This window comes from Falco peregrinus, unplaced genomic scaffold (genome assembly GCF_023634155.1).
Source record: "Falco peregrinus isolate bFalPer1 unplaced genomic scaffold, bFalPer1.pri scaffold_24, whole genome shotgun sequence".
NCBI lineage: Eukaryota > Metazoa > Chordata > Aves > Falconiformes > Falconidae > Falco > Falco peregrinus.
Window position 1 is genome coordinate 4,149,655 of NW_026599593.1, and position 13,449 is coordinate 4,163,103.

A 13,449-nucleotide genomic window follows, 5' to 3' on the forward strand; every position below is an offset into this window, starting at 1 on the left:
AGCCATAAGAGTTAACCCTGAGATTAAATCTTATGACTTTAACCCTAAGACTTAATATTAATACTTAACCTTAAGACAACACCCTAAGACTTAACCCTAAGACAATAAACCTAAGACGTAACCTTAAATACTTAACTCTAAGTCTTAACCTTAAGACTTAACCCTAAGACATAACTCTAAGACTTAATCTTAAGTCTTAACCTTAAGACCTAACCCTAAGATTTAACCTTAAGACGTGATCTTTAGGACATAACCCTAAGAATTAACCCTAAGACCTAAATTTAATACTTAACCCTAAGACTTAACCCTAAGACTTAATCCTAAGACATAACCCTGAGACTGAAACCTAAGACTTAACCTTAATGCTTAACCCTAAGTCATAACCCTGAGACTTAACATTGAAACTTAGCCTTGAAACTTAACCCTGAGACTTAACCCTAAGCCATATCCCCAAGACTTAACTCTAAGACGTAAACCTAAGACTCAATCCATAAGACTTAACCTTAAGACTTAACCCTAAGTCTCAGCCTTAAGACAGAACCTTACGACTTAACCCTGGGACTTAACCTTGAGACCTTACCTTGAGCCTTAACCCTGAGACTTATCCCTAAGACTTAACCATGAGACTTAACCTTCAGATTTACCGTTAAGTCTTAACTACAAGACTAAACCTTAAAACATAACCTTAAGACTTAACCGTAAGACATAAACCTGAGACTTAACCCTAAGACTTAACTAGAAGACTTAACCCTAAAACTTAACCTTAAGACTTAACCATAAAAATTAAGCCTAAGACTTAACCCTAAAACTTAACCTTAAGGCTCAACCTTAAGACTTGACGTTAAGACTTAAGTTTAAGACTTAACCTTAATACTTTACCCTAAGACGTAAGCCAAAAACTTAACCCTAAGACTTAACCCTAAAGACTTAACTATAAGACTTAACCCTAAGTCTTAACCTTAAGACCTAACTTTAATATTCAAACTTAACACTTAACCTTAGGAGTTAACCCTTAGACTTAACCTTATAACTTAACCCTAAGACATAACATTAAGAGGTAACCATAAGACTTAACTGTAAGACTTAACCTGACACTTAACATTAAGACTTAACCCTAAGAAACAATCCTAAAACTTAACCCTAAGGATTAACATAATGACTTCACCTTAAGACTTGATCCTAAGACTTCACCTTAAGACTTATCCCTAAGACATAACTCTAAGACTTAAATTTACGACTTAACCATAAGACTTAACCCTAAGACTTATCCCTAAGACATAACCCTAAGACTTAAATTTAGGACTTTACCACAAGACTTAACCCTAAGACTTAATACTAATACTTAACCTAAGACTTAACCCTGAGACTTAACCTTAAGACTTAACCCTAAGATTTAACCTTAAGACTTAACCCTAAGACTTATCCCTGAGACTTAACCCTAAGACTTATCCCTGAGACTTAACCCTAAGACTTATCCCCAAACCTTAACCTTAAGACTTATTATTAAGATTTAAATTTAAGACTGAATCTTAAGACATAATACTAAGGCTTAACCTTAAGACTTATCCCTAAGACTTAACCCTGAGAATTTAATATAAGACTGAACCTTAGGATGTAACCCTAAGACTTAACACTATAACTTAACCGAAGACAACACTAAGACTTAAATTTAAGACTAAACTTTTAGACTTAACCCTAAGACGTAAACTTAAGAACTAAACATAAATCTTAACCCTGACACTTAACCCTAAGACGTATCCCAAAGACTTAAATTTAAGACTTAAACCTAAGACTCAAACCCTAGGACTTAAGATTTAACCTTAAGACTTAACACAAAGATTTAACCCTAAGATTTAGATTTATGAGTTAACCTTAAGACTTAATCCTAAGACTTAACACTAAGACTTAACCTTAAGACATAACCATAACACTTAAATCTAAGACTTAACCTTAACACTTAACCGTAAGACATAACCTTAAGATTTAACGCTAAGACTCAAATTTACGTCTTATCCTTAAGGCTTAACCCTAAGACTTAAATTTAGGTCTTAACCTTAACAGTTAACCCTAAGACTTAACCCTGAGACTTAAACCTAAGACTTAACCCTAAGACATAACCCTGAGACTTAACCTTAAGACTTAACCTTAAAACTTAACCCTAGGACTTGAATTTAAGACTTAACCTTAAGACTTATCCCTAAGACTTAACCCTGAGACTTAAACCTAATACTTAACCTTAGAGACTTAACCCTTAGACTTAACCTTAAGACTTAACCCTAACACTTATAATTAAGACTTAACCTTAAGACTTAACCTTGTGACTTAACCTTAAAAACTAAACCTGAGACTTAACCCTAAGACTTAAACTTAAAACTTAACCCTAAGACTTAACCCTATGATTTAAACCTAAGACTTAACTTAAACATAAGACTTAACCCTAAGGCATAACCCTGAGACTTAACCCTACGACTGAACCCTAAGACTAAACCCTAAGACTTAACCTTAAGACTTAACCCTAAGTCTTAACCCTGAGATTAACCGTGAGACTTAACCCAAGGATTTATCCCCAAGACTTAAAATTAAGACTTAAACTTATGACATAGCCATAAGAGTTAACCCTGAGATTAAATCTTATGACTTTAACCCTAAGACTTAATATTAATACTTAACCTTAAGACAACACCCTAAGACTTAACCCTAAGACAATAAACCTAAGACGTAACCTTAAATACTTAACTCTAAGTCTTAACCTTAAGGCTTAACCCTAAGACATAACTCTAAGACTTAATCTTAAGTCTTAACCTTAAGACCTAACCCTAAGATTTAACCTTAAGACGTGATTTTTAGGACATAACCCTAAGAATTAACCCTAAGACTTAAATTTAATACTTAACCCTAAGACTTAACCCTAAGACTTAATCCTAAGACATAACCCTGAGACTGAAACCTAAGACTTAACCTTAATGCTTAACCCTAAGTCATAACCCTGAGACTTAACATTGAAACTTAGCCTTGAAACTTAACCCTGAGACTTAACCCTAAGCCATATCCCCAAGACTTAACCCTTCAGACTTAAACTACAGACTTAGCCTTTAAGACTTAACACTGACTCAACCTTAAGATTCAACCTTAAGTCTTAACACTGAGATTAACCTTGAGACTTAAACATGAGACTAAACCATAAGACTTGACCATATGACTTAAGACTTTAACTTAAGACTTAACCCGGAGATTTAATCTTAAAACTTTAACCATAAGACTTAACCCTAGGAATTAACCTTAAAACTTAACCCTAAGACTTAACCATAAATTTAAACCTAAGCCTGAACCATAAGACTTAACCTTAATACATATCCCTAAGACTTAACCCTAAGAGATAACCCTGAATCTTGACCCTAAGTCTTAACCTTAGAGACTTAACTCTAAGACTGGACCTTAAGACATACCCCTGAGGCTTAACATTGAGCCTTATACTTGAGACTTTACCATAACACTTAACACTGAGATTTAATCTTAAGACGTTAACATTAAGACATAACTCTAAGACTTAACCCTGTCTTAACCTTAAAACTTAACCCTGAGATTTAACACAAAAACTTAACCCTAAGACTTATCCCTAAGACTTAAACCTTAAGATTTAACCGTAAGTCCTATTCTTAAGACATATGCCCTATAGAATATTTCCCCATCTCAGCCCAGAAAGCAGGTAGAACAAAGTTTGTGGTGTCTTTCAGCTGCCTACCGGGGCAGTGTGAGAACTACCAACAGAACTCCTTTCTGGCACCTTCTCCGGTGGAGTTGTGCATGGAGTAGGCGTTGGGAATGTTTGTCTCCAGCCTAGTCCAAAAGACAGCGGTTCCCCATCTCAGCCCAGAAAGCAGGTAGAACAAATTTTACTGGTGCCTTTCTGCTGCCTACGGGGCAGTCTGAGAACTACCATGCGAACGCCTTTCTGGCACCTTCTCCGGTGCAGTTGTGCATGGAGAGTGTTTGGAACATTCTGTCACCAGCCGAGTCCAAAATTCAGCAGTTCCCCATCTCAGCCCCGAAAGCAGGTAGAACAAGTTTTCTGGTGCCTTTCTGCTGCCTACCGGGGTAGTGTAAAAACTACCAAGAGAACTAGTTTCTGGAAACTTCCCCGGTGCAGTTGTGCACGGGGTATTTTTGGAACATGTTGTCATCAGCCGAGTCCAAAAGTCAGCCGTTCCCCATCTCAGCCCCGAAAGCAGGTAGAACAAGTTTAATGGTGCCTTTCAGCTGGCTTCCGGGGTAGTGTAAAAAATACCAACAGAACTCCTTTCTGGCACCTTCCCCGGTGGAGTTGTGCACGGGGTGGGTTTGGAACATTTTGTAACCAGCCGAGACCAAAATTCAGCGGTTCCCCATCTCAGCCCCGAAAGCAGGTAGAACAAGTTTTCTGGTGCCTTTCTGCTGCCTACCGGGGTATTGTAAAAACTACCAACAGAACTCCTTTCTGGCACCTTCCCCGGTGGAGTTGTGCATGGGGTGTGCCTTGCAACAGTTTGTCTCCAGCCGAGTCCAAAAGTCAGCAGTTCCCCATCTCAGCCCAGGAAGCAGGTAGAACAAATTTTGTGGTGCCTTTCAGCTGCCTACCAAGGTAGTGTAAAAACTACCTACAGATCTCCTTTCTGGCACCTTCCCCGGTGCAGTTGTGCATGGGGTGTGCCTTGCAACTATTTGTCACCAGCCGAGTCCAAAATTCAGCCGTTCCTCATCTCAGCCCAGGAAGCAGGTAGAACACCTTTTGTGGCGCCTTTCAGCTGCCTACCGGGGTACTGTAAAAACTGCCTACAGAACTCCTTTCTGGCACCTTCCCCGGTGCAGTTGTGCATGGGGAGTGCCTTGCAACTATTTGTCTCCAGCCGAGTCCAAAAGTCAGCGGTTCCCCATCTCAGCCCCGAAAGCAGGTAGAACAAGTTTACTGGTGCCTTTTTGCTGCCTACCGGGGCAGTGTGAGAACTACCTACAGAACTCCTTTTTGGCACCTTCCCCGGTGGACTTCTGCATGGGGTATGCATTGGGAATGTTTGTCACCAGCCGAGTCTAAAATTCAGAAGTTCTCCATCTCAGCCCCGAAAGCAGGTAGAAGAATTTTAATGGTGCCTTTCAGCTGCCTACGGGGCAGTCTGAGAACTACCAACAGAACTCCTTTCTGGCACCTTCCCCGGTGGAGTTGTGCATGGGGTGTGTTTGGAACATGTTGTCACCAGCCGAGACCAAAATTCAGCGATTCCCCATCTCAGCCCAGAAAGCAGGTAGCCCTACTTTTGTGGTGCCTTTCAGCTGCCTACCGGGGTAGTGTGAGAACTACCTACTGAACTCGTTTCTGGCACCTTCCCCGGTGCAGTTGTGCATGGGCTATGTTTGGAACATTCTGTCACCAGCCGAGTCCAAAATTCAGATGTTCCCCATCTCAGCCCCGAAAGCAGGTAGAACAAGTTTTCTGGTGCCTTTCAGCTGTCTACCGGGGTAGTGTAAAAACTACCAAGAGAACTCGTTTCTGGAAACTTCCCCGGTGCAGTTGTGCACGGGGTATTTTTGGAACATGTTGTCATCAGCCGAGTCCAAAAGTCAGCGGTTCCCCATCTCAGCCCAGGAAGCAGGTAGAACAAGTTTAATGGTGCCTTTCAGCTGGCTTCCGGTGTAGTGTAAAAACTACCAACAGAACGCCTTTCTGGCACCTTCCCCAGTGGAGTTGTGCACGGGGTGGGTTTGGAACATTTTGTCACCAGCCGAGACCAAAATTCAGCGGTTCCCCATCTCAGCCCCGAAAGCAGGTAGAACAAGTTTTCTGGTGCCTTTCTGCTGCCTACCGGGGTATTGTAAAAACTACCAACAGAACTCCTTTCTGGCACCTTCCCCGGTGGAGTTGTGCACGGGGTGTGTTTGGAACATGTTGTCACCAGCAGAAACCAAAATTCAGCGATTCCCCATCTCATCCCAGAAAGCAGGTAGCCCTACTTTTGTGATGCCTTTCAGCTGCCTCCCGGGGTAGTGTGAGAACTAACAAGAGAACTCCTTTCTGGCACCTTCCCCGGTGCAGTTGTGCATGGGGAGTTTTTGGAACATTCTGTCACCAGTCGAGTCCAAAATTCAGCAGTTCCCCATCTCAGCCCCGAAAGCAGGTAGAACAAGTTTTCTGGTGCCTTTCAGCTGTCTACCGGGGTAGTGTAAAAACTACCAAGAGAACTCGTTTCTGGAAACTTCCCCGGTGCAGTTGTGCATGGGGTGTGCCTTGCAACAGTTTGTCACCAGCCGAGTCCAAAATTCAGAGGTTCCCCATCTCAGCCCCGAAAGCAGGTAGAAGAAGTTTAATGGTGCCTTTCAGCTGGCTTCCGGTGTAGTGTAAAAACTACCAACAGAACGCCTTTCTGGCACCTTCCCCGGTGCAGTTGTGCATGGGGAGTGTTTGGAACATTCTGTCACCAGCCGAGTCCAAAATTCAGCAGTTCTCCATCTCAGCCCCGAAAGCAGGTAGAACAAGTTTTCTGGTGCCTTTCAGCTGTCTACAGGGGTAGTGTAAAAACTACCTACAAAACTCGTTTCTGGCACCTTCCCCGGTCGAGTTGTGCAAGGGGTGGGTTTGGAACATTTTGTCACCAGCCGAGACCAAAATTCAGCCGTTCCCCATCTCAGCCGAGGAAGCAGGTAGAACAAGTTTTCTGGTGCCTTTCTGCTGCCTTCCGGCGTAGTGTAAAAACTACCAAGAGAACTCGTTTCTGGAAACTTCCCCGGTGCAGTTGTGCACGGGGTATTTTTGGAACATGTTGTCATCAGCCGAGTCCAAAAGTCAGCGGTTCCCCATCTCAGCCGAGAAAGCAGGTAGAAGAAGTTTAATGGTGCCTTTCAGCTGGCTTCCGGGGTAGTGTAAAAACTACCAACAGAACGCCTTTCTGGCACCTTCCCCGGTGGAGTTGTGCAAGGGGTGGGTTTGGAACATTTTGTCACCAGCCGAGACCAAAATTCAGCAGTTCCCCATCTCAGCCGAGGAAGCAGGTAGAACAAATTTTCTGGTGCCTTTCTGCTGCCTTCCAGCGTAGTGTAAAAACTACCAAGAGAAATCCTTTCTGGCACCTTCCCCGTTGGAGTTGTGCATGGGCTATGTTTGGAACATGTTGTCACCAGCCGAGTCCAAAATTCAGCAGTTCCCCATCTCAGCCCCGAAAGCAGGTAGAACAAGTTTTCTGGTGCCTTTCTGCTGCCTACCGGGGCAGTGTGAGAACTACCTAGAGAACTCCTTTCTGGCACCTTCCCCGGTGGAGTTGTGCTCGGGGTTTGGAACATTTTGTCACCAGCCGAGACCAAAATTCAGCAGTTCCCCATCTCAGCCCCGAAAGCAGGTAGAAGAAGTTTAATGGTGCCTTTCAGCTGGCTTCCGGGGTAGTGTAAAAAATACCAACAGAACGCCTTTCTGGCACCTTCCCCGGTGGAGTTGTGCAAGGGGTGGGTTTGGAACAGTTTGTCTCCAGCCGAGTCCAAAAGTCAGCAGTTCCCCATCTCAGCCCAGGAAGCAGGTAGAACAAATTTTGTGGTGCCTTTCAGCTGCCTACCAAGGTAGTGTAAAAACTACCCACAGAACTCCTTTCTAGCACCTTCCCCGGTGGAGTTGTGCAAGGGGTGTGTTTGGAACATTCTGTCACCAGCCGAGTACAAAAGTCAGCGGTTCCCCATCTCAGCCCCGAAAGCAGGTAGAAGAAGTTTAATGGTGCCTTTCAGCTGGCTTCCGGGGTAGTGTGAGAACTAACAAGAGAACTCCTTTCTGGCACCTTCCCCGGTGCAGTTGTGCATGGGGAGTTTTTGGAACATTCTGTCACCAGTCGAGTCCAAAATTCAGCAGTTCCCCATCTCAGCCCCGAAAGCAGGTAGAACAAGTTTTCTGGTGCCTTTCAGCTGTCTACCGGGGTAGTGTAAAAACTACCAAGAGAACTCGTTTCTGGAAACTTCCCCGGTGCAGTTGTGCATGGGGTGTGCCTTGCAACAGTTTGTCACCAGCCGAGTCCAAAATTCAGAGGTTCCCCATCTCAGCCCCGAAAGCAGGTAGAAGAAGTTTAATGGTGCCTTTCAGCTGGCTTCCGGTGTAGTGTAAAAACTACCAACAGAACGCCTTTCTGGCACCTTCCCCGGTGCAGTTGTGCATGGGGAGTGTTTGGAACATTCTGTCACCAGCCGAGTCCAAAATTCAGCAGTTCTCCATCTCAGCCCCGAAAGCAGGTAGAACAAGTTTTCTGGTGCCTTTCAGCTGTCTACAGGGGTAGTGTAAAAACTACCTACAAAACTCGTTTCTGGCACCTTCCCCGGTCGAGTTGTGCAAGGGGTGGGTTTGGAACATTTTGTCACCAGCCGAGACCAAAATTCAGCCGTTCCCCATCTCAGCCGAGGAAGCAGGTAGAACAAGTTTTCTGGTGCCTTTCTGCTGCCTTCCGGCGTAGTGTAAAAACTACCAAGAGAACTCGTTTCTGGAAACTTCCCCGGTGCAGTTGTGCACGGGGTATTTTTGGAACATGTTGTCATCAGCCGAGTCCAAAAGTCAGCGGTTCCCCATCTCAGCCGAGAAAGCAGGTAGAAGAAGTTTAATGGTGCCTTTCAGCTGGCTTCCGGGGTAGTGTAAAAACTACCAACAGAACGCCTTTCTGGCACCTTCCCCGGTGGAGTTGTGCAAGGGGTGGGTTTGGAACATTTTGTCACCAGCCGAGACCAAAATTCAGCAGTTCCCCATCTCAGCCGAGGAAGCAGGTAGAACAAATTTTCTGGTGCCTTTCTGCTGCCTTCCAGCGTAGTGTAAAAACTACCAAGAGAAATCCTTTCTGGCACCTTCCCCGTTGGAGTTGTGCATGGGCTATGTTTGGAACATGTTGTCACCAGCCGAGTCCAAAATTCAGCAGTTCCCCATCTCAGCCCCGAAAGCAGGTAGAACAAGTTTTCTGGTGCCTTTCTGCTGCCTACCGGGGCAGTGTGAGAACTACCTAGAGAACTCCTTTCTGGCACCTTCCCCGGTGGAGTTGTGCTCGGGGTTTGGAACATTTTGTCACCAGCCGAGACCAAAATTCAGCAGTTCCCCATCTCAGCCCCGAAAGCAGGTAGAAGAAGTTTAATGGTGCCTTTCAGCTGGCTTCCGGGGTAGTGTAAAAAATACCAACAGAACGCCTTTCTGGCACCTTCCCCGGTGGAGTTGTGCAAGGGGTGGGTTTGGAACAGTTTGTCTCCAGCCGAGTCCAAAAGTCAGCAGTTCCCCATCTCAGCCCAGGAAGCAGGTAGAACAAATTTTGTGGTGCCTTTCAGCTGCCTACCAAGGTAGTGTAAAAACTACCCACAGAACTCCTTTCTAGCACCTTCCCCGGTGGAGTTGTGCAAGGGGTGTGTTTGGAACATTCTGTCACCAGCCGAGTACAAAAGTCAGCGGTTCCCCATCTCAGCCCCGAAAGCAGGTAGAAGAAGTTTAATGGTGCCTTTCAGCTGGCTTCCGGGGTAGTGTGAGAACTACCAAAAGAACGCCTTTCTGGCACCTTCCCCGGTGGAGTTGTGCATGGGGTGTTTTTGGAACATGTTGTCACCAGCAGAAACCAAAATTCAGCGATTCCCCATCTCATCCCAGAAAGCAGGTAGCCCTACTTTTGTGGTGCCTTTCAGCTGCCTACCTGGGTAGTGTGAGAACTACCAACAGAACTCCTTTCTGGCACCTTTCCCGGTGGACTTGTGCATGGGGTGTGCCTTGCAACAGTTTGTCACCAGACGAGGCCAAAATTCAGCAGTTCCCCATCTCAGCCCCGAAAGCAGGTAGAACAAGTTTTCTGGTGCCTTTCAGCTGTCTACCGGGGTAGTGTAAAAACTACCAAGAGAACGCCTTTCTGGCACCTTCCCCGGTGGAGTTGTGCACGGGTGTGTTTGGAACATTCTGTCTGTGAGAGAGTAAGAGTATTATTTGAGAAATGGTTCTGAGTGAAAGACTGGAGCGCTGGACCCAGGCCAGCTGGTGGGATCTCTATCAATATTTGTTAGAACACCATGCCATGAGAACATGATCTTGTTGGAGGTGTCCGACTATGGCCTTCACTGAGAGACCAACTGTGGCAAGGGCTATGGGACTTGTGGGTAACAAGTGTCAGCAGGAAAGTGGCTCCCTTTATATTTAGCAATGCTGATGGAGCTGGCTACCTCTGGGCAACGGAGGAGGACAGAGGTGACCATGCAGCAGTGGTCCCTAATGAGGGCTGGGGTATAAGACCAGACATGGAAATGAGCAGTGTTTGGGAATTCATGGGGAAAATTTCCCTTCTGCAGCTTTCTGAGGGTGTGCAGGGAACACGGCACAGATCTGGCCCCTCAGTCCCGCTCCTTTGGTGCCTTGCTTGCTTCACCATGACCCCTGGGTCTGCACCAGGACCACCCTGCTGTGTGCCCCCACGCTGCACACCCACACAGCTGAGCTCTCACTGGGGTTTCCCTCTCCCTGGCCCTTCCCAGCCCAGCCCCCCACAGCTCTGCCCCCCTCCCCTGCCCTCTCCTCAGCCCAGGCAGACACAGCAGCCCACGCGGGGCTGGCCCCATGCAAGTGCCCACCCAAAGGGGGCTGCAGAGCTCTGGGCACTCACCCCATGGCCATAGACCATCACAAGGGCACAGGAGATGCTGGTGGGCAGAGAGGGGTCTCCTCCTGCCAGTCAGCCCCAGGGCTGGCACCAGCCATGGCATGAGGACACAGAGGCCTTTGCCTCCCTCTCTCTGCTGCTCCTCTCTCACAGGGACCCTGATTGCCCACTCCCGGCAGCCCCTCGGTGCCAGTCCCTGTCCCCAGCACCAGGCTGCTGGCCTGGGGGCTCCCCAGGCACCTCCTGCGGCACCAGGGACACAGCAGCCTGCCCCAGCTGGGGCACCCACAGAGACACCTGCTCTTGCCCAGGGATGTGGTCTCAGGCATGGCCCTGAGCAGGCGGTGCTGCTGTGCAGGGCAGCGGTGCCTGAAAGCCCAGGGAGATGGTCCCAGGCACATCCCTCTTGGTCACCCACCATTCCCATGGGCACTGGGCACCCACACGCCAAGGCTCAACACAGGCCCATGCCCTAACACTTTGCCCCATGCCCTCCTCCCATGAGCCATGGGGAACCAAAGCACACAGATGTTGTTCAGGGAAAAATTCCTGCAGCTTGTTCCTGAGCTTGGCTTTGGAATTAGTGCCAGAAGTCCAAACATCGGAACTGAGAAATCCTCCTTTTATTACAGAGATGTGAGACAGGAGTCAAGGTTAATTGTCCACCCACGCACATGTACAAGGACACCGGGTCAGACAGGCTGGGTTCCCACGTGCAACGGATTCAGACATTGCTAGACAAACAGGATTGTCACAAATAGAATGCTAAACGCACTGGAGTTTCCAGACATGAATTGGAAATGCCTCGTGAAGGGACATGGATAATTCATTGCTTCTGAGATAAATCTCACTGCATCAGCTTCTTCAGTGCGTCCTTCAGCTCCTGGTTCCTCATGCTGTAGATGAGGGGGTTCACTGCTGGAGGCACCACCGAGTACAGGACTGCCACCACCAGGTCCAGGGATGGGGAGGAGATGGAGGGGGGCTTCAGGTAGGCAAACGTGGCAGTGCTGAGAAAGAGGGAGACCACGGCCAGGTGAGGGAGGCACGTGGAAAAGGCTTTGTGCCGTCCCTGCTCAGAGGGGATCCTCAGCACAGCCCTGAAGATCTGCACGTAGGACAGCACGATGGAAACGAAACACCCAAAGTACAAAAAGGCACTAGCCCCAATAAGCCCCACTTCCCTGAGGTAGGTGTGTGAGCAGGAGAGCTTGAGGATCTGTGGGATTTCATAGAAGACCTGTCCCAGGGCATTGCCGTGGCAGAGCGGCAGTGACAGTGTATTGGCCGTGTGCAGCACAGCATGGAGAAACCCACTGGCCCAGGCAGCTGCTGCCATGTGGACACAAGCTCTGCTGCCCAGCAGGGTCCCGTAGTGCAGGGGCTGGCAGATGGCCACGGAGCGGTCATAGGCCATGACGGTGAGGAGAAAATACTCTGCTGAAAGGAAAAAGAGAATCAGGAAGAGCTGTGCAGCACATCCTGCGTAGGAGATGTCCCTGGTGTCCCAGAGGGAGTTGGCCATTGCTTTGGGGACAGTGGTGGAGATGGAGCCCAGGTCGAGGAGGGAGAGGTTGAGGAGGAAGACGTACATGGGGGTGTGCAGGTGGTGGTTGCACACTACGGTGGTGATGATGAGGCCGTTGGCCATGAGGGCAGCCAGGTAGATGCCCAGGGAGAGCCAGAAGTGCAAGAGCTGCAGCTCCCGCGTGTCTGCCAATGCCAGGAGGAGGAACTGGGTGATGGAGCTGCTGTTGGACATCTGCTGCCTCTGGGCATATGGTCCTGTCACAGGAGGAAAAGACAGTGATAATTTAGGGGAGACTTCTGCAAGCACAATCAAAGCCGTTTCCCACAGACCATCCCCCCGTCACACACAGACATCCCTCTCTTTTCTTGGAGATCTTCCTGCAGCTGTGTGGCTGCAGCCCTGCTTGGTGCTGGCCGTGTAGGTGATGAAGAGCAGGGCATCTGCCCACGGGCTCTTGACCAGCCAGCCCCACTCTGCAGCAGTGGGTGGGGGCAGGGACCAGTCCTGGTGTTCAACTTTGTCCTGTGAAACCAGTGCCAACGCAGAAGGGCTGGTCAGCGTCTGCAGCGCCAGTGCTAAGGAACGGGAAGGGTGAAGTCATTTTAAGGGAGTTTTAGGTTTTTTCACTGCTCCCTGCCATCTCTCCTGTTGCGTATTCTCGGATGTCAGAAAAGCAGAGCATTTTTGCTGCCCTCCGGGGTAACAGAGTGAGGTCTGTGAGGCAAGAGGATTGCCTGTGGGTGAGTGCCCAGTGAGGGGAGGTGGTCTGTCCTGCTGGTTCCCAGTTTCTATGGGCTTGCACCTTCCTGAGATGAATGGTGGCCACACTGCCATGTTACCCTGAAGTACCACAAGGCACTGCTGAGAACAGACTGACCCACCACAGACCAGTAAAGGGTGTAGACTTTCATCAGAACTCAGCATCCCACCCACAGCAAAGGATACACAGCTCATTTCACCCACCCCAGCAGTGTTTTCTCCATCACAGAAACTCTACGCCTCTATGTGGGGCTTTCAGGTCACTCATGGGTGCGAGGGGACAGGTTTCCATTCTGGAGGGCAACTCACTGCTTGGAAGGGAACTTCAAGGAGGTAGCCAAGTGCCCTAACAAGAGCATCAGGTTCAGGGAGAACCAGCCCCTTGCCCAGCCCCACATAGGGCATTGCCCACAGCCCCACAGGTGAGAGGAAAGCTGGGACACTTGTTCCCATGGACACACCTGCAGGAGAGGACCCACAAGGTCAGAGTGTGACTCTGCAGCTGAAACACCCATCCCCAGAGAGCCTGACAGCAAGAGCTAGAGAATAAAA

At 48.0% G+C, this 13,449-nt stretch overlaps 1 protein-coding gene across 1 annotated transcript in view; it reads right to left on the minus strand.

Moving 5' to 3' along the window:
* LOC129783302 (olfactory receptor 14C36-like) overlaps window positions 1–12,369 on the minus strand; it is a 58,263-nt gene extending 45,894 nt beyond the window's left edge. Inside the window, exon 1 of the mRNA XM_055793300.1 lies at window positions 11,459–12,369. Within this exon, the coding sequence (XP_055649275.1) occupies window positions 11,459–12,369 (911 nt within the window). The remainder of the gene's footprint in view (window positions 1–11,458) is intronic.
* Window positions 12,370–13,449: the final 1,080 nt, after the last annotated feature.